The 22,896-nt window shown below is 36.2% G+C and overlaps 1 protein-coding gene across 1 annotated transcript; it reads right to left on the bottom strand.

Moving 5' to 3' along the window:
• Positions 1 to 1,432: 1,432 nt before the first annotated feature.
• Positions 1,433 to 22,179, bottom strand: LOC143177301 (pyrokinin-1 receptor). Its single transcript, XM_076375169.1, has 4 exons — positions 20,938 to 22,179; positions 2,877 to 3,100; positions 1,552 to 2,133; positions 1,433 to 1,489 (listed from the first exon to the last, which is right to left on the bottom strand). Exons 1-4 carry the CDS (start codon positions 21,770 to 21,772, stop codon positions 1,433 to 1,435), a joined length of 1,698 nt encoding a protein of 565 aa, XP_076231284.1. The 5' UTR covers positions 21,773 to 22,179.
• Positions 22,180 to 22,896: the final 717 nt, after the last annotated feature.

Below are 22,896 nucleotides of genomic sequence, written 5' to 3'. Positions count from 1 at the left end.
CGAACTGACCTTATTAAAAAGTAAACATATACACTCAAAGTGTCTCCATCAACACTTTTTCGCACGCCACTTACGACGAAATTTCAATTCTACCGGAAGGACGCACTCCCCTATTCGAAAACCAGCAAAATAGGCGTAAATAAGGCAATCATTACCAATTTTCCTCTAATAGTCTTCGAACAATTGATTCAATTTCACATACCTTAGCAAAAGAGGAAAAAATAATTTCAAGTGATTCACTTCCCATTTGCTTTCTGCCTCCAGAGCACCGGAAACCAAACGTTCTTCTCATCGGTTATCGAGCGACCGTGCGCCGAAAATGTAGCTACGTGGAGGGGAGCGCGTTTTACGAATGATCGAGATCACGATCCGCTTTATTCAAACGAAAAATATAATTAATAAGGTGGATCAGTCTTCTTCACGCTTGAAGCGGTCGGGGCTAAGCCACCGAGTCGCTCCGATAAAACTTTCAATGTAAACTACGGCTCGTGTTTCCCCGCGATTCGTCCGGATTAGCGTGTTTCACGATTGACGTCACGTTATCGCTAAAAAACCCCCGAAACTTTTTGGCAACGCCGAACGAAGCTCTAAATGAGCTTACGTTGAGTCGCTAAGCGTTTTACTACAACGCCGTTTCGGCAGACTCCTATAGTTTCTAGGCCTTATCGATGATCCTACGAAGAGTGGGAGTATCGCGCCTCACTGCTATGATTTTGAAGTTCGAGTAGAAAGATATAAATTTTAGAGAATGTTTTACAAATGTGGTCATTTTGGGTCATTACACACGAAACAGTTTCTACTATGTATTAAAACGAAATTTTCTGTGTTATTTGAATGGTCTGATTTTAGAAATTAATTAAGTTCTAGGTTATTACGTTTGTAATGGGTCTAGATTACGTCTACACCAGCGTTAGGTTTCTATAATTTTCCTAGTGAATTGGTTTAATCCAATTTCAAGTTTCACGCAGACCTAAATTCAGTAAGGTTACAATAGAATTCAGTATTTAGGCAAGATTCGATTTGGGCTCAATTTAACTTAAGTCACTCCCTAGGTAAGCGTAATTTCATTTCATCTGTAAGAACCCAACAAGATAACAACCACGATCTTGAAATGTTTACCCAGTTAACGATGTTATTTTACTACACAGTGTCGTGTCTACCAATACCAAGCGAAGTTCAACTGTGTTGCCTTCGTTTTGTCTATTAGGTAGTTGTAGTCGATAGAGTCCTTTTATGAAACAATAAGAAACTAGCAGTCTCTAGCGTAGCATTTAACTACGTTCTATCAACATCCTTGGTCACCGTATTTGAAACGTGAACTTATTCAATAGTGTGAACCTCAATCGTAAAATCTCTGAACAACTCGCAACACTTTCTTGGCACTGTGATATAGCATTGTCCCGTCCCACGTGAAACTGTATCACTCAGTTACCTAAAATCCAAGTGGACTCTTCAACGATTCACGTTGCCTAGAATCGTGCATCAGCACCTCACAATAATTAAAAGGATCAACCACGACCTCTTCAGAATCCTCAGAATTCTCCTTCAAACCGGTCGTTGATCGCCAGCATCGTGCACTTGCCACATGGCCATCGAGAACTCTTCTCTGCGTAGCTCAGGGTTCTCCAGGACATGATTCTCCGGCAGGGCGTAGGTGGTTCTTCCAGCGAGCTTCAGGGACTTCAGGCCAGGAAACCACTTTATAAGCCGCCACCACTTTTTCTCGGTTCCGTCGACGTTCGAGACCTTCACGGTCGCGTATTTGGCTGGCATCGATCTTCCAGATTCCTTGCCTTTCCGATCCTTGAAAGATCCATGGATATCATATGTCTCCTTCAGAGGGATCTCCAGTTTTCTGATCTCGTCGCTCGTGTAGTCTTCCAATTTCATGCCGCCGTTTTGGCTGTCTATCGTGATCTGCTCGACCAGCGACGTCGTTTGTTTCGGGCTCTCCTTGCCAGAGTTACCGGAACAATCGGTGCTCTCGTGGATGACCCCAGTTCCCCCAGTGGCAACTGTCCTCGAGCCGTAAGCACCCAGTGCTCTTTGCTGGGACCTCGACAGGCTGGAATAGGAACGCTGCTCGTTACGGATGGCCAGTCCTGGAATCCTGCAGCTCCTCGACAGTGTTTCCTGTCAAAACAAAATAAAGACTCGTAGCGGTCAAGTGAAACGGGGTTGGTGTGATCGTTGGGAAAGGTTAAAGTGGAAGGATCGCGTGGGTTGCTATTTTTTTATATTCATTGGCGAATCATTGAAGTAGTTGTTTCCAATCAATCGTATTAGAAAGTTAATTATAAGTGGCTTCATTATTCAAGATTATTTTGTTTTTAACAAAGTGACAAAACTTTTCGATACTTCTGTATGCTTTTTGTCTGTCGTTTACGTATAAAGTTCACAGGGGAAAAACCTGATCAGTTCATTTTTATCGATTTTATGTTTTTTATGACATCTGCTAGCTAAACGGGAGTATTTTTATTTGTCAGAGTTGAAAATATGAAAATCTGACAAGTTCTAAGATATAAACCATTTTCGTAGTGAACGTACAGGGAAATAACACGTCAAGCCCATGTGAAGCAGGAGAATAATTTTATACGTCAACGAGGTACTCAGAGTTATTAAATAGTTTCTAATAATTTTGCTAAAGAATGTTGGCTATACTGTTGCACGATTTATTTTTGTTAATCTGTAACGTTCTATTTCAAACTTTGAAATTGCAACAAGAGAATACTTCATTTTCTTAAGGTATTTTTAAACCTTGCTAGCAAAAAATTTTATATCTTTTAGGATACACTACGACATGTGTATGTAATATACTTATTTTATATACGTATAAATATAGGAACATTTTTTGGCGATAGTATAAAATTACTCACCATAAACGCTACGCGAAATTTGTTGGACATGATATTATACAGAATAGGATTAATCGTAGTGGACACGTAATAGAAAACACCGGATATGTACGTCATGAGAAGATACAGGAACTCTATCCACTTGCTGTTGGATGTTATGTGGTCTGAATTCGTTCCATAAATAGCGATTAATCGTTGTACGTGAAACGGCGCCCAGCAGATGAAGAATGCTATGACTACTGCAACTGCAACAAAATGTGCACAATTTAATTAAAAAATTAAACTGTCTTCAACTACAACATAGAAAGAATTGGGTAAAACTATTTAAGTATAAAAGTATGCAGTTGTTTTAACAGATAATAAATATATTAGATGTACTCATAAGTAACAAAAAAGTTAGTGTACAGGCTGTCATAATAGGTGTCAAGATATTAAGGAAAAATTTTACATGCTAAAGTGAGACGAAAATTCAGAATGACTAAATTGTGTTTAAAGTTTTGTTTCTGAGTTATTAATTGTGAAAAATATATCTAGAATGAGCGGGAGTTCTGTCTGACTTGAGACTTATTCTACTGTTGGTATGCATTGGCTAGATCAGACGCAGCGATATCAGTAGAATGGGTTCACAAATCAGACACATGTATCTCAAATACACATGTTTTCAAACGCAATTTCAATATTCTTAATTTTCTTTTTCTTTTGGTATATAGGTTCACTTCTTAAAATTTCTGACACCTGTTATCGAACACCCTGTATAGTGTTATACAACTAGTTCTTAAATCTATGGGATAGGACAATAATTCTAAACCATTTATTTTTAGTTATGATAGTGATCAACACGTAAATAGTTAAAGGTCAATATCTTCTAAAAAAATGATTGGTTACGGTAAATTAAACTATGTTCGAGTGGAATTGAACAGTGACAAATAAATCGCTGATATGATGGGTGGAGCAACGTGTTTTTTATATATGTATATATTAAAGTGACGTCAACACAATGACATTAATGCCATTTTTATGAGAAGAGTCACGTTCAAAAAATGATTACCTATACTTTTTAATAAAGGGCATCATGGCAAAAAGGAATGAGACTAAAACCTCTCAAATTAATTAACCTTTATCATAGCAAGATCAGATCATTCAAACTCCAAATACATTTAAGTGATCTCACCTTGGTACGCTATGAGTTCAAAATCATTTGTTTCAGAATTATTATAAATAATGGCAAATTTTTGTTTCACATTTTGAAACTTAATAGGATCTTGATTTTGAAGTATACAAAATGGTATTTTAGTAGTACTTACATAAATTATAGTTAGATCATAAAAGAAAAAAGGACCACCCTACTCACTACCCTATGATTTAATATCCCATTAAGATCACTCTAGAATCATGAAACCCTGAAAAAACAATTTATTTCTCTTTCTAATATTTTTTAAGACCATAATTCTTAACATGTTATACATGCATGTTAAACATTTTTACAAATTCTGAAAACAAAATGAGTGAGATTTGATTAAACTATGTACTGCTTTACGAAATAGTCTTTTTATCGCCATCGAAATTCATTGGTTACGTGCTTTCATGCCATGATAAAGAGGAATCACAATTACATACATATCTCAAGTCGATTTTCCACGATATTCTACGTCGGAACGCATCTATTTTCCGCTATATTTCAACGATCATTTTTGCATGCCTCGACGGAGTTCTGAACGGTATCGTCGATTTCTAGCGGAACACAGAAGAAAAGAAAACGGAGGTAGCTCGGGAGCTCGAGTACTACCATCGATCGAAAGGGTATCTCTTGAGTCTTCCACGTTTGATACCCTCCGATTTCTGTTCTACGGGAGATGACCTATTATATGGAGGATGAATCACCAGCCTGTTATCGATTGCTTATATTTGCATTCAAATCGAATAGTTCACGAGCCGTATGATACAAGTTTGAAGCGTTATTTTTATTTGATTATTTTAAACATTCAGATTTGGAGCATAAAACCATTAAGGTGTTACAATATTGTGTAAAATATATAACGTGAGCAGAATGAATAGCTAAAATTGTAAAATACAAACACTGACCAGAATAGATAAAGTGGTTTTCGTAATATGGAAAAATGGAAGTGAAGAAATTAAATGAAGTAGATAAAGCTGGGTATTAATGGGTGTATGAGAATGGATAAAGCAAGAAATGTGAGTAAAAAGTGGATAAAGTAGGTAATTTGAATAAAAATGATCTGCTCTGCTAAACTATTGGATCGTCGAATAATCCAAGTCAATTATCATCTTCAAAATACCTAATATTGAGAGAGAATGAATTAAAATTACCAGAAACAGAACCATCTTCTTGGTCTTTCTGAATAATATTCTCTGTGTTGAATAATTTTTCGTTAATGATAGCCTCTATGTTTCTAACTGCTACAAGACACTCAATATTTCTACCTTGAATTTATGTTAAATAACCGATACAAATTGAAAACATAGAACAATTTACTCAATACATAGAAACTCGTTCTATAAAGTTTTTAGTAAAGAAACTTTATTCATTCGAAAAGGTATTTCATTGCTCAGAAGTTAAGAACTAATTTATTTAAATTCCACATTGCAAGAGCTTGGGGTAACCACATTAACGAAGCAATCACGAGATTTATAGTTCGCAAAAGCTACTCGCGCGATTTCAAAGGCGGTAATTAATACTAGTATTTCTTCCACTGAATGCATTTCTACTGAGTGAGGCACATTTTGATTAGAGCTGCAAAAGGAGATAACTCTATCGCAACGCTTCTCGACTTCTGGTCCAATTTCCGGCCAATCATTAAATAAATCTTGTTAATTCATTTCATCGTTGTATAAATAAACTATTATTTTTCAAATATTTTTCATTTCACAACATGCAGACACAGAATTAATCTCTTTTTTAGTTTGTAAAATGAAATTTATACCAGTTATCGATTTCCAATTTTGTACATACATATGTATATTTTGTATGCATATCATATTTCATATTGATGAATTTTTTTTCGAACAAAAATATTGAATAATTTACGAAAATGTAATTTACTTTGTGTTAGCATTGTATTACCATTTTATTATTAGATTACCTTGATCCTAAACCTTTCATAATTTCTTAATTATTTAGGGTAGCACTAGAGAAAATGTAAAAATTCACAAACTAATTTGGAACTACCAAAAAGTGCAGGAAAGAGGATCCTCAATTTTTTTCAAAGTTCCATAAATTTTCAACGAGGGGTGAAGTCGAATGCAAGAGACGACGTGGGAGGTAACGCTGTGGGTGTTATTTTTTAATCAGTTTTTACCGCAAAGTTAGCAAACTCCTTTTCACGTTATTGTTTCTACGACCTTAAGAAACATCCGAAGTGGTTTCATAAGAGACATTCTGTCCTTGGCAACCCTTCTACTCCCAAATTATTACGTTCCCGCGGAAAAGACAATTGTACTTTGATCTGTCTGGATGTCACATTTACCCCCTGTAGGTACCACTGCCGATTAATAATCAGCCAAAGAGGATCCTCACAGTGCTCCTTAATTACTGTTCATCTGAAAATGTCCCACGGTGCCGCTATTATTGCCGATTAGCAGTTGCTTCGTCGAATTACATTCGCCCTCCTATCCCGACTTTTCGAATAAACGTTCCTTTTTCTTAGATTGTCCTAATTCCAAGCGATTGGGCCAAGCCTTTCGTCAGGTAATACCCCTTATTAACCCCTTTCTTTCCTTAATTAATTAAGCGTGAAGAAACTGTAGCTAAGCGTTTACACTTTGGATGAGTCATCGATTTAAAAGCTTTTGTTCCTTGTTACAATCCTCTAGCAAGGAAAGGGTAGTTTTATGCTTTTGTACATACAAGCATTAAAACTAGTAATAACTAGTATTATTGTAAATAATAAAAAATGGTAATAACATTAAAATAGCCAAATTTTGTATTTAATAATTTCATATATTTTTTATTTTCTCTTGTATACGAATTTAAGCAATTTATTTTCAATTTTTTATTTCTTATACAGTAGTGGTAAAGAAATGTTTTCTCTTTTTACCGAGCTAAATTTAATAATAGCAATTACTCAATATCTCTAGCTGATATTTCATACAAAAGAAACAAATGCTGCTATACTGAATCATTTTCTAAAAGCAGATGTGAATGATAAAAACTTGCCAAGCAACTTCTGATTCAGTAAAGCTTAGTTTTTAAACTGGAAGGCACGTCCCTGAGGAGGTATGATACGATCATAGAAAGGGAAACACAGAATTTGTAAATCATGAACCATAATTTCCCTTTGTAAGAATGACACAACAGTATCAAATAATTTATTTAATAATGGCTATAAGGCATAACTTGATCTATCTAAATTTACAAAAGAGAGGCAAACAAGGGACATCATTTTAGTGACACCTTCCAATTTTGATGAAGCTTTGTATATGAGCAGAGCATCAAAAGATATTCGAAGTTTTCCTTTTTACCTGGAAGTATTTTTGTGTAGAGGATGAAACCCACCCTCAAAACTGGGGTAGAAAATACATTTTCATCAATATCTTGAAAACTAGTGCAAGTATAAAAAATACGTGGCTTTTTATAAGCAATAAGATAACTTAAACAAAATTCGAAATATTTAGGAAAATGTATTTTCCACCTAAATAAAAAAGAAAGATGACACTAAAGCGATGTTTCTTATAAGATAAATCATTCAAGAACAATTAAGTACATAGTGTAAAGATTGCTTCATGTCGTTTAAAAAATAGTTCCCTAAATATTCTATCTTTTGTCATCACAAGTTAAGAAGAAACAGTTCACATATGAAGCAAAGGTCCAGAGAATTTTTTGTTGAATAGAGAATCTGAAGATGCTTATTTGTCATTTTGTCGTCCAAGAACGGACTAAACTCCATTCGCAACCAAGGGTAGCACTCTACCTACTGCGAAACTTTTCCCCCTCCGTGACAATTTGTATCAAGTTGGAGGGAATGCTCTCATTTTTCAGTTCCAATGGGAACGAGTTTACCTAAACGGGCAGCGATTCGTCATTGATACAATTTCCTCGGGCACACGGCCCCTCCTGCAACTTTCTCTATTCCTTATTTACCCAGAAACCGAGCTTCAGAAAAAATGAAGGACGAGGGGGACGGAGACGAAAGTTTTCTTTTAATTTGACGCAAAATTGCTGGCTCGTTTATGCCAGGTGTTTTCCAAACATTACGTGCACTGCTTTCGAGATGCTCGTCACGGTGTTTGCGTCTAATCCTGATCGAGCGGTTAGATATTAGAGCAACATCTGTCGGTCCATCAAAGCGGATCCGAGTATCGAAAGTTAAATAGCTACAAGTTAAACATCGTTAATCGAAGATCGCGTTTGCAATGTAAAGCTCGGGCGTTCGTGAGGTAGATGTTTAATTTGCAATATGTAGGTATGTATGCAGATCGTATAAATTTAGACAGTGTGTTCGATACTGCCTTGAAAAATTCAGGAAACTCTGGAAAACGTTTCCTCGTGAGACTACTGGGCAAATACAGTTTGCGGCATCCTGATGCTTTCAAGCATAAATACCTGGCGCTTTTCGCGCGACAGATCACGTTTCACAGCTGAAGATTTAAAAGCAATTTTTAGAGTGGAACGGTGTAATTTTTTTCTCAGCTAAGAAAAATTGAAAATCTGTAATAATTTAATAAAATTTGATTGTACTAATGATTAAGTATTTTCTAACAATTATTTAATCATTTAAATTTATCTTTGAAGTTTTTGTTGTATCTCGTGAAGCATGAGAAAGTTGATTCAATTGAGTTATTAAGATATTAACTGCTGAGTTATTAAGCTACTGTGTGTAAGATGTGTGTGTATTAAAATTATAGTGTAACGTAACATTTATTGTAAATAATGAAGTTTTCAGGTACTAAGTGAAAGAATAATGATGTGTTGAGGTATCAGTATATTACGTTACAGCATGAATGCAGTAGGTACTGTCACGAAGAAGTACTGGCATATTGAATTATTGGACCTCTGAGTTGGGTAGTGAACTACTGAAGTACTTAATAGCAAGTTTCGCTGAAGTTGAAATATCAGTATACTGATATACAGGGTGAGTCACTTAACGTTTGCACCTCAACTGTCTTTGTTGTTTTTTAAAATACCTCAATTGTTTTAAAGAGAAAGTTGAATGGTTCAATGGAGCTCATAGAATACTAAAAGAATATTTGTTTTTTGTCATTATTTTTAGAGATATCAAGAGACATCAAGGCCACCTTATAGTATTGTATGAGCTCCATTGAACCACTCATCTCCTTCCTTAAGACATTTGACGTATTTTTAAAGATAACAAAGATGTTGGAGGTGCAAACGTTATGTGACTGACCCTGAATGTTGACACTTAGCACGTTTAAAAAATATAGATTATTTCACGCATCCACAACATGTAAAATATTTGAAATATCTGGTATGATATCTATACATCTCTGCATTATTATTTTTTTATGTATATATATTTGAAGAATCTTTTTATGAATGTAATATATTTAAGTAACGCTATCCAGTGTTTCAATATCTGCATTTAAAAAGTTAATATATTTCAGTCGATTTGAAACATTATAACATGTTGACAATACAAAGCATGTTGTAGCACTGATATACATTTTGTACTTTGATATGTCCTTAAAGCGCAAAGGTATTTATCGTACCAACTCAAGAAAAAAATGGATATTTACATGTTCAAGGATTGATGTTTCTATGATTGATGAGGCCAAGAAAACAGTGACGTCTATCCAATGTTTTTTTATAGTCTTTTAAGCTCTCGTTGCATGTTATTTCAATTGTGTTCACGAGTCTACAACAAACAATTTATACACGCACATTTTAAATAGGTGTTGAAGAATGACGATGAGGTATGTTGATAGAAAAAACACTAGGAAGTTCTAAAAGAATTAAGGTGAACATTCAAACTAATTGTTCCTGGTTTAATTCGATTTTCTGTGTTGACAAGTTACTTAGAGCGTATTAAAAGTTGATAATAATGCAGATAGCAACGAACTTATAGCAAGAAAATATGTTCTATAATTAAACTATTTTAGTAGTCATATTATTTAGATCTTAGGTATTTGTTACGTGAGTTCGTCCACATTAACAAATTTATAGGATATTGAAATACTTGAAAAACTCTTTGTAATTCATTTCTATATTAAACATAACATTTATTCTCAATGCCATTCATTTTTACTGAATTTATTAGCTATTTTCTATTTAAATAAAGAGTGCTCGACCTTGGTTTATAATTTCAACTTACACGCAACATATTTCATGTTGTATTTCACGTTGAAAAATGGGAAACGTGTGTTAGAGCTTCATATTTCCGCGAGAACAGTACCCACCGTCGATATTCCCCCATTTATCAATTCTTCGCACCCTATCAAAGCCTGGCGCGATAAATGTCAAGTGATAATGGACGCATGGTTCGAAAGCCAGACAGATACGTGATTTAATCGTGAAGATATTGCACCGATAGTTGCCCTATCGTAATATCGCAGCCAATAATGCAAGGTTGTGCAACCCGTTCTCCTATATCTAACGCCAACCATCAAAGTACCTACTATTTGTCGTTAGTGATCGCCTAATTAATGGTTTAGGAAACGAATTATTGGCGGCGAAATGTCTGTTACCAAGCCCCAAATTCTTCGCAGAACTTCCCCTTAATTGGCCAATTCGATTCAGGGAAACGTGACGAAGTTTGCCTGACAGTGATGTTCTTGCAAACTTCTCGGGCCTCCGAGCAAACTTCCTGAGCTTTATCCGTTACAGTAATGTTGATTGTAAAGGATGGTAGGAAATGGTATTCTACAGATGGATACAGATTTGGGGGAAATGTACAGACCTATAGGAGACAGTATTGATAATGTTATTTGCCTTGAGCGTTGGAGATTTTAGGGGCACTTTATACTTTACCGAGGTAAAAGATAGAGGTAATGTCCCAGTACTTCAACACAAAATGTTTCAGTAGCCAACCATCTGAATCTGAACACTAAACCTAATTTTATTTAATTTTGAGCTTGAATTCTAATGTACACTTAATAAAAAAAAGGAGAAATAATAGGTATCATAAAATAGGATATTCAGCCAAGGCAACTGTCCCAGTAGCCGATCATGTCCCGATACTTGAACACTAACGCCAACTTTATTTAATTTCAAGTTTAAATTCTAATAAAGAACTAGTGCTATTAATTAAGAAAGGCAAAGAATATTATCACAAAATAGTATATTCACTAGACACAATTCAAGTGTCGGGATATGGAATATAAGTGCCCAGGTACTGAGACTTTTACCTTATTGGAGTGCAATTCAAGTGTCTGGTCGTGTATAAAAATAGCTAAAAAGGTTGTCCACTTACTGGGTCAGTTGACATCTTAAGTGTCCAGGTATTGGGAGATTTACCTTACTAGGAATATGTTCGTAAAATTGTAAGGACCTCTTTTCTCTAGAGAAGTACAAAGCTCTCTTAAACCACGTTTCCACGTGTCTAACCTGGTGAGAACTTCTACTTTGTTTAGCAGAGAAAATGTCCTTATTTGATACATCTACGAATAATGAACCTTGTTGATTTCTCGTTACGACGCTATACATCCTCCACGTGAATGCAATAACCAGTGATTTCCTTCTTCGATAAACTTGCAACTTAACTCGAACAACGCAATTACGACTTAAGTTGCTCGTTATCGTGTATTGGGTTCGGTTTCTTAATAATTCTCCGCTGAATCACAATGCGTCGTTTTAATTGCGGCAATGATGGCAAGGTCAACTGGCATTTTCTTAGTACGTTCTTCCTTTTCAACTACTTTTTTCATTGGTCGAGATGAAGCGTTGCAGACTTGCTTTCTTTTGATTTCTTTTCTTGTTAATTCCAAGAGATCCATCAGACTCGAGTACTGAGCTGATAAATTTCTTGGATTACTCCATTTTAGTGAAAGAGCAAACAATTGTATAAAAATGGTGAAAATGTTTTCTTGAATCAAGTGTCTCCGATATTGGCTTTCGAACTGTCACGGGGAAATGTCAAATAATCGGTATCGGAAACTTCTCTGGGGAAGCAATAAGGTTTCCATGTCGCAATTCGACGTTCCTGGCCAAATGGACACGAAGGAACACGAGAAAATTTCAGGATATTGTTACGGTCCTTGTAATTGTAGAGGTTATGTCACACAAACTTTTTTTCGTTTCTGGGGAGGAAGTTATGTCACACGAACCTATTTTTCTTTCAAAGAAAAGGTTCACACAATATCATGCACTGTTTTTTACAGTACTTTTATGAACGTTCTAATCCTTTGAATATTTTTTTAGAGATTTCTTCAAATGTCAAGCATTTCAAATGTTAGAGCATTTATATTTTATTATTTTTCCTGTTTACTGACATTCTCAGGAGTGACGTAATTATTTATAGCTGCATTATGTACTTCATGATTTACGTATATAATATATTGAAGCAACTTTTTTAGAGAAGTAGTTTCTTCAGAAAATTATTAATAAATGCATTTTGTTTTCTCTACTTTTTCATCATTATTGTTCAGATATTCTTGAAATCTTCTACAAGTGATATCCACAGCTAATATTGTTTTGAAGCGCCTTTTATAATTTTAAGTATAAAAACAAGTTTTTTCTTGTTAATGTCTTCATATTTCGCTGGTTGATATAAATTGAACTGTCAGTATAATATATTTTCAAAACCTACTTCTGACAGAAGAGTTTGTAATGACCTTGTACTTTGCTACAATCCTCTAAATATAAAGATGTTTTCATATTTAAATTAACTTTTTATATATGATTTTTCTTTTTGTTAAAACTACACCTAATATGCACAGGGATTATGCCTGACTTGAGACTTACTCTACTACCGGTATATGTATATTATCCAGGTCAAGCGCAGCGATATCAGTAGACTAGGTTCTTAAGTCAGACATATTTCACATGTATTTTAAGCAGGTTCTCAAGAATCAGCAACTTGGAAACTAAGCCTCAAACGCAATTTCAACATTCTTCATTTTCCTCCTATTTTGACACATAGAACTACTACTTAAAATTTGTGACACCTGCTGTCAAGCACCCTGTACATTCATCAGTACTGAAAGTTACATTCATCACTAACAAAAAAATCATGACGCATCTGATGACTTAATTAGCACTTCAAATTTAACAATGAAGTAACCAGAGGGGAAAGACACAGTTCTTTGATTCGCAGGAAGCATAATAAGCCAGTAATACATGTGAAATCGCGGTTCGATAGGAGGGGATCGATGCGATAATCAAAGGCACAGAATGTTGTTTCCCTGGCATGAAACTCAGACGACCTGAGCGCGTATGCGCATGTATAATTGCCACGTTAATGAGGCCCATTTATGAGGCGCAGTATTGGTATTATACATCGATCGGATAATAATGCATGACGCGAGGAATCGTTCGGGTTAAAGTCAGATTCATGCTATCAAACTAAAACTGAATAGATTACTATTTCAACGTCGAAATATTTTCAATAATTTTCACATAGTATTCGTGCTGTTTGATAATTTTAAGAAATTCAAATTTTAAGATCGATCAATATGTATCAGACTTGATACACGAAAATCGATATATCCACTTAGAGAAAATTTGTGACCATCAAGATGTCTCCCAAACAGTGTAAGTTTTATTTAAAGAATTGTTTGAAACGAGCTATAATGTAGGAGATAATTGCGTGCGAAACTTCAAATGAGTTATCCTGTATAGTAAATCGCACGCAACAAATTTTGTGTCTTTTTAAGACTTTTTTAAGCCTTTCTCGACGACCAATAGTAGATGGCGATTAAGAGCAAGCAATTCTCAAGCATTGAGAGAAATAATCAGACAATGTGACCATTGTGAGTAATAAGTGAGTGTAAAATTTGTGAAAATTAGGGATTATTAATGATACTATTTTTTTGTGTTTTATTTCTTGTGGCATCAGTTATTCTTAATCCTGTTCATGAGTATTTGACAACGTTCTTATTTTTGGAAGATTGTATACGTTCTTATTGTCAAGCACGAAAGACTACCTTCTGTGCCTAAGAAACACGTTCGTGTGCCCAAATCTTTTATTAAATCGTTGCAATGAACTTTATTAAATGTTCCCAGCTGACGTTTAACGGGCCGCAGCTTAGGAAAGTTTAGGCGCTGCCTAATCGGTATTCCAAATGTTGGTTTTGGGGGGCGAGGTTTGGAGGCGCGTGCGGGCTCGATTATGAGTAATGAGACGGAAACTTACCGCCAGGAATTCAATTAAGAAGGCTAGAATTATTACAAGGCGAACAAGATAAACCATAGTGTTTCGATTGTATAATAATTGACTGAAGTAGCTGATGATTCGATAATTATGGATGAAGTTTCACGGTAATTCTATGAGACGTAACTAAGAGATATCCTTGGGGGTGTTTAGATCTGATTTGATTAATCGCTGTCTAGGTTAATTATAGCTTGATAGGTTCAGAATTAGAATTACGTCGTAATAGATCTGAATTCAGTCTAACAACAAGCTGGAATTTAATTTGTGTGCGATCGAGTTCATATTCATTTAGAATGGAATGTGTCCTTTCGCTTTCGTTAAGCCTAGGGCTACGTTTGAGTCAAATGTAGATTAAGTTGAAGTCTGATTCGAGTTACTGTGTACATTCTATTCTCAAGTCCTTCAAATATTCTATTTTCCATTCACACTATAGGAATTCTAACGTAACGTTTCCGCGTGGAAAGATTTAACAATATTTACCGCTTTGAAAAATGTACACAAATGTTTTTTCTCCAGGAAGTAACGTATCGTTTCTTACTTTGTCTGGAGACTATCTTGTACTTCTTTCAACAGTCAACTGAAATATGACAACAGTCTTAATGGTCTTTGTGTAAAATATTTTTTCTAAAGCAAAAAATATGTAAAACAGCTAAATTTGTTTATAATTGCTGTCTTTTTTTATACAGCGCCAATGATTAATAGTTTATGAACAATTATACATTCGATAATGGATTTAATAGTATATTAATGGATTTATTAGTATCTACACAATTGCAGTTATAGCAGTTGCAGTTTGTCAATGGTCTGAAACACGCCAGTTATGAACTCATTCCGGAAGTTTACGAAAACGAAACGAATATGCGCTACGCCAGTTGTCGATATTGCATGCGACGTTCACGTGCGGTGATTGTAAAGTTATGATTTCCTTTGCCATCGCCAGAAAGAGGGATTGCAGTGAGTCCGTGACATGAGACACTCGCAGAGCAAAGCGAAATCGAGAAATATTGACGGGACAAAATGTTTCGATCAGATATGAATTTTCTAGGAAACTGAATCGAGATTTTTCTGTCAAAATCGAATACGATGCCAGTAACATTGAAACAGAGATCACAGCATTTGGACATTGATAAGCTTCTTATTTCCTAGAATTATTCTGTCATTTTTTTCTCATGGTTGAATAAATTGATCCATATATTTATTGGTAAATTGATTTCTTAAGATATTAATCACAAACTTACAATAATTACTGTATCGATAATGTTCTACGATTAAGCAAGAGCTATCATTAATATATAGTTATTTCTACTGGAAAAGTTAAAATAAATAATTTTTGAAGATTTTTAATACGAATACGATTTTCTTGAAAAATAAGTTGCACATAAGTTACAGTTGTACTAGACGTTTTGATGGCTTCGAGTAATTTTAGTATGCAAAAGGTGGAGAAATTCAAAACAGAAGCCGGAAGTAATGTCACTAGGTGCCCTTGAAGCGAACTTAACATAACAGAAGAAATTACAGAATTGTGAGCAAAATTAATAAAATCATCTTGAAAAAGGTACATCAAGGAGTCGTCAATGTCAATTACGATGCTTAAAGCAAAAAACAAGACGATTTGCCTCTGCGAAAGAATCCGCTTGTTCGAACATAAATCACGTGACAAGCAGTCATAACTTGAAACGAGGCATGTGTAAACTGATGGTCCATCAGGATGAAATAATCGAAGATCCTCGATCGCTACTTCAATGCGACTTTCTGGAGTCGAAAATACGTCAATTGACCAAGCGTAATCGAATTCCATTGAAAATAGCAGTAAAACCGGATATCCGCCTAATGCAATCGAGCATACAATTTATGACATTATGACCGCGTAAATCATTCACATAAACAGAGGACGTAAGGACACATTTTCAATTTCAATGAGATTTCTGTACATGAATCGACACGTGTGTATTATACACGCATAACTTCATTGCACGTCGATGAAGAGTGGATGGCAAATGACCGAGAGGAATTTCCATTTGTCTGTTATATTTTCGTTACTTATTGTTAGTTAGACCGTGACTGTGTGAAACCACGATGATAATCGACATTAATCATTTAACCATTAGGGGTACTGCTGCATTATGATAGGCATACATTGTGCATTAGACTAAAAAAAAAGTGACCGATATACATACATATATCAAAGGTCGACAAGGTTGCTCGATGCGGTTGTGTGCTAATGTGATCGGCAATGTGATAAATAAACAGTTGCAATTAACGTTTGTCTCTGTTCACGAACACATAATTAGCTTTGGTATCTTCTGAAGACATTGAGACTCAAGATGATGTCACATCTGTTTGATTATGAGAAGGGTTTAAGTATGTCGTAATCAATAATAACTTAGTAAAAGTATACTAAGAACTTTGTGTCGATACGTGGGTGGTGTAATTATATTTACATCATTTAGTATATATACTATATTAAGAATTTGTGGTGTAATTTAACGATTGCTTTAACTACAAAAAACAGCGGTAGGCAACATTATTATTCTTTTCTTGTATAAGTATACTGCTCTACATTTTGAATTTTTTAGGAGGAAGAGTTTAATTAAAACCGATGAGCTTATTGTGCTTTCTCTTCTCATTAGCTGTAACTCTGTTTGTTATAGGGAATATGTAATTATCAAATATTTTATTAACTTTGCTATAAAGGATTCATTTAAGTTATATTAAGATGATTGTAATTTTCTTATTAAATTTTGAGGCACAAATCCTTCGTGTTACATGGAAAATTACAAATATTCCTTTAACGAGTAAACGAGAACATAACTTTAGTCTACGTAAAATTGTTATAAAATTTGTATACGGTATTATGGTTTTTCTCAATTTAGGCAACTTTTATTTGAATCAATTGTTAAAAAATAACATAGCTGTGAAAGGTTATGAAGCGATATATCACCAATCGTATTGGTCCGGAACCCATGTCTGACCACAGATGATCCATTTTCCCTTTCTTCTTTATGCTCCGTATTCCCCTCACATTTCACTCCAGCAGATCAATCTGTATCCTCTTACATACATTAATACCTCCGTGGAGCTTGTTATATTTCGCTACTTCACGTTGAAAATTGTATCCACAAGAAACTGTTTAGATTTTGCAGAAAGTCTAAAGCTTACAAAGCATACAGTTTAAGATCCTTGAGTTACAGAGTTGTTTGTCTTGTTAAGAAGGGTTTAATGTTCTTCTTTCCTTTTAAAAAGGAAGCTTCCAAGGTAGAGATAAAAAAGAAACTCAATTTAATTTTATGAAAGCTTTCTGGAAAATACTTTATATCCGACTCAAGTACACTCAAAAGTCAAATCTTTGAGTTTGCAATGATTTCTACCGATATGTAACCCAAATCGAAAAATCAGTTGAAATGATCTCAAGCACAATATTTAATACCCTTGAAAAATGAAGTGTATTTAAAATCAGAAATATCCAAAATGCCCGAAGTTAAGTTTCCACGTGAACAAATGTACAATGCAATATAAATCTAAAGCCTTATTTTCACGTGCGTGGTGTGCAGTACAAATTGCTCCAAATGAGCAAAGTTTTCAAAGTTGTCTTTAAAAACGTAGGCCCATGGTTTTAGGCTTCTCGAACAATTCCCAAAGTATCCCTTAATTCCAGGGTGTCGTTAGTCGTAAATTTTTTATAAAATTGAGACCACATCGACCCCCCCATACATTTAAATTTTATGAAACCATTGATACACGACCTATTACATTTTCATGAAATAATGGCCTCTTCGGTTTGCTAAAGAGCAGCTTGAAATTTACGATCACTACTTTATAAATTTCATATTCTACTATCGTCTTCGTGGAATATTTCCAACGTCTTCGTCGAATAAGAAGTGAAGTCCTCGGAGAGTCACGTAACAGAAGAAGCGCTTATTTTTCGGCGATATTTCATGGAAATGAGTGTGTTTATTTAACCATTGCGCGGAAGATTGGCAGTGCCCATCTTTAGGCAAATCGCGGCGTCTAACCTTATCAATTGCACAAACGGAGGAAGTGGCGATCCCACCAGTTCCATTCCCACATGTGGCACATCAAGTGTCACGCTTTTCATTGACACTGACAGTGACAAAGGTTTCGATGCTCGCGCGAGCTTCGACGAGCTTCTAGTTAAAATTGAAACGTCCAACCAGCCACCCTCGGGACTACGAATACTGCTTGGGTCCCTCGTTGCTTTTATTCGCACGGAAGGGAAACTCTGGCGGAAGCTTCTTCCGTTTATCGATACTTTCATCGATGCCTGAGTTATCTGGTATTTCTGGTTTTGGTAACCTTGCCAACTTCCAGGTCGACGACGTGAATTCTTAAAATAATACAGTTCGTGGATTCTTTCCTGAATTCATTTGGATCATCACGTCCAACTCTACGCATTACTTTGGGTCACTAAAAGAATACTAATAAGCGGCATCGGTTATAAATGTTTCGCTGGTCATTGACGCGTGCCATATTCTTTTGATACATTTACCGAGGGTGAAAAGATCAATCGTATAGGAAACGTGCAATGGTTTTAGAGTGGTTTACGAGAATTCGTCCATTATGGAAATAATATCATTTTAATATACATACGTATGTATGGAATGAGAAAAATATTATGTTCTACCAATTTTAGTTGTGTAGAATGGTAGTGGGTTGAATACAAATGTTTTGGAGTGTGGCAGCTCAAGATTTCATTTAATTTAGAATGTAAACATTTTTATCTTCGGTACTTTCGACTAGTGAACCTCAAAGGAGTGATTAGACAGGGTAATGATGATTGTTAATTGATTGAGAATTATTTGTGTTTGAAGCGGATGTAGACCAAGAAAAGAAATGTAGGAAGAAAGAAGAGTGTAGTGTTCCGCTGTGGTTCGCTGTTCTGTACGTTTTATTTTTATCACGATTTAAGTTACGTACTTCCGGTTTAGGAGCAATTTGCCGTGGCTGGTTAATTACTCCCTTGAGGTTGAGGTTGACCATTTTCGACAACATTGTTTCTTGTTTAAGAGGCTATAATTGTTTCGAGGAAATTATTATTTTCAAGATTTTAGAAAATGTTCATTTTTGATTGAAGTAAAAGGAAATATAATTCAAATAAAGGGAATTATTCATTTAAATACTAAATATCTAGTAAAATAGATACCATACTTTTATGTTTGTCAAAAACTAAGTGGCCTATATTTCTATAGTTTATAAAACAGAATTCGCATTAACTTCTTTAGTTTATGAAATTGTTCTAAAAGGTGAGCGCTCGTTCAAAATAGTGAAATAGATTTAAAATAATTCTAAAGCCTTTAATACTTTGTTCGTCGTTACTACTTCAACTGAAGTAAATGCTCAGTTCTGATTTCACGGAATTCGCAGGTCGAGTTCGAAGTAAAAGTCAATTGCCTTAATTTCAAGACACAATTTAAGAGAAACATTGAACCGAGTATATAGATAGGGATTCTCGAAATTACCATCTTGATGTACATCGATAATATTAACCCTGAAGCGAAAGGGGTTCCTTGAAATTTGCATGATACGGAAAGGGATCGAAGAATATCTTCCAAGGGTGGCACGGAGATTTGAGAACGACCCCGCCTCTTTTAAATGGATATATACGTCTCTGAATAGCAAGGTTATGGGTTCGTATCAAGTCGAATCCAATTGCTGTAGCTTTTCACAGTTAAACGGTTATCTACTAAAAAGAGAAAACCCCGAAGAAAAAAGTGAAGAGAGCCAAGCGGATTCTTTGACTTATCTGACATAGTACGACTTAAATAGAGTTGCTCCGATTCATTATCAGTGACGATAGCCAGCGCATAATTGTAATTACTCGTGCCAGAAACTGGACACCCACACGAGAAACGTGAAGCCACCCTTCATAATTTGCATACGATAGCTTCTGCAATCCTCAAAGATTTCTATCTCTACTGTCTCGATGTGCGAGAGAAATAAGAAGAAAGAATGTGGAAACTTCAATGCGAAGATCAGTAGAAATAAACCAGATGTATTCTTGTGAAAATAACGATGAGAATCTTTAGACTTTGAGGCTAAATTGAATTGTTGACTTTACTGTATCTCGATGGTAATACGTTTCTCATTGTTAGTACACAATCCAAAAGGGAAAAATTTTATAAAATTTTTCCTTGAAATTTAGATCAAGTTAGGATTCAAGTAAGATAGATTCTCTGTAACTGGTATTGCATTATTATATAAGTGAATTTGAACATTGCAATTATTTAAGATTTTTATACATGACAAAAATTAATTTATACTACGTTGAAGCAAGGGTGAAAAATCTTGATGCCAAAAGACTTAATTGTTACTATAAAGTACCTAAACATAGAATATTGTATTCTGCCTCCCTCAAATCGATCTTCTGACTAGTAAGGCTACGTTAGTCTGGTTACGTTAATTAATACATTACTGTAAATCAAGTAACATCAGTAAAATATTTCTTAAATGCGTGCTAACACAGTGAATATAATAATACTAACTGCGAAGTAAATCCAAATAGTATTGATTGTAAAATAACCAGTAAATCTTACAGCTATAATCAATATAACTAATCCGAATTACAAGTAGGTTCTAGTTTAAATCCACATCGAAACCAAAGATCTAGCAGCTACAAATTAAATCTAGTACAGACTGGTAACGATAAAATAATATATCAAAGTCTACCATACCCCTTCTGTAATCTTCTTCCAGACCTAACCCAAACCCGACAACATAGAGTGTACAATATGATATTTCGTGAAATACGATAAAAGGAGGGTCCTTCAGAACCTTCTACTCACCGAGCATTTTCAGCACTCTCCTCGACGACCTGCCAGTATGGTGCCTACAGCTTCCACCTCCTCCTCTCCCGCGGCTCCTTTTCATCATGTTCGACTTCCTAAGCTTCAGCCCAATAAGCGCATATAGCACAGTGATCAGGCTCATAGGCACCACGAAGAACAGAAACGTGGACAGTTCAAACGAGTGCTGTAACAAGATCCTCTTCATAGTGCACATCACCATATTGGGATCTATGTCGGACTGAATGACACCGAATTGAAGTGCCTGGGGCAGGGCGAACGACAGGGCGACCAACCAAATCACCAGGATCAGCTTTACCGCCCTGGACAGCTTAGACATAGTCTGCGAGAGAAATGGATGACAGATGGCCACGTATCTCTCGACAGTGAACGCCGTGATGGTGAGGATAGAAGCATTCGTCGACGTCTCGGAGGCTAAGCCACGAAGAACGCAGAATCCCTCGCCGAATATGTACGAATACTTGCACCAGACCAAGTAGATCTCAGCTGGCAGACCAGAGACCAGCAGCAACAGGTCCGACACCGCCAGACTGAAGAGATAGTAGTTGGTGGCCGTGTGCATTGACTTGTTGCGCGCAATTACGATGCACGTGCTGATGTTCCCAATCGTGCCTGTCACGAATATCGACACGTAGATGATGGTCACCGGAACCACGATGTACAGAGGATCCCTGCGAGGATAACTAGCAATGTACGAGTCCTTAAAAGAATCCCCATTCCGAGTGTCATTGTAGGAGCTCGAAAAGTCTTGGAACAGCTCTTGAATAGTACTGTTGAGCAAGTTAGGGGACAGCGTACCTACTGGATCATCCATGATAGATCATTCCATGTGGTTCTAAGGCCTCCTCTGATCAGAGGACATCCCCTTTGACCAAACCAGCCAATCCCTTTGATCCTTCCTCACTATAGGGACCAGGCACACCCACGATTAGCTTCGTCGCATTATCTTGGGCAATCCAGCTCGCTGAAAAATCGTTCGATGATCGAACGATGGAAATTGCTGCGAAGGACGGGTGAACTTGTTCGGTCCATTTAGGGGGCAAGTCTCACTGACTACCGGTTTTCCTCCGACGAAACTGGTTCTTTTTACTTCGTCGAATTGGGAGCGTGCACTGCTGCGATCCTTCGATGGCCAGCGTTGTTCGCCAATGCCATTCGGACGTGGTCGATGACACGCGATCGAGCCTTCGACTTTTGCCAGGCGCAAAACTTCGAATCTGCCGCTATTGACGAACCGACACGGACGCCGCACGAATCACGACTGCGGACGCCTTCGTCCCGACGGAGGACACCGGTTGCCGACGCTTCTGCGCACCTCTGGTTCGGCGGAAGTATTCTCAGTGTCTGTACCCTTCTTTCGCGTCTCTTCTGTCCGTACCTTCCCATCCTCCATTCATTTCGGGATACTCGGCTCTTTGATTGCAAGTTGGCCTTATTTTTCTCCTGCTCCGCGGAAGAGAGGCCTACCAATGGATGATGGCTTACAGGGTCGCGCGAAATGTCAAGTCGATTAGTCTCCTCCGCGTAGGGTGACATTTTCATGGAGATGTAAAAAAGATTGATTATAAATATTTGCTCTGAAATTGAAACGAGAGATAACGAGTTGAAATAGGTAATGATGTGGCTTCTTATTTTGCGATAAATTTGGCGATGTTCGTTAGTCACTGTGATAACAATTGCCACTGCACTCTCAAGTCGATTTTATTAGAATCGAAGACAGTGATTGCCATTTGATGTTTCTATTTTGGAATTTATGTACATCGATGTATATGACTACATAATCCTCTTGGACTTAGAATTCAATCTTGGACTTTTATCAACGCCTTTATCTTTGAACCACAAACGTGAACCACGACTCTATTAAGGTCAGATGACTGGTTACCTTTGCGTGACCATGCAATAAGGCTGATAATATAATGAAAATGATTCACGAGTGTA

The sequence above is a fragment of the Calliopsis andreniformis genome, chromosome 3 (assembly GCF_051401765.1).
Source record: "Calliopsis andreniformis isolate RMS-2024a chromosome 3, iyCalAndr_principal, whole genome shotgun sequence".
NCBI classification, from domain to species: domain Eukaryota; kingdom Metazoa; phylum Arthropoda; class Insecta; order Hymenoptera; family Andrenidae; genus Calliopsis; species Calliopsis andreniformis.
This window is presented reverse-complemented; position numbering and strand designations above follow the sequence as displayed.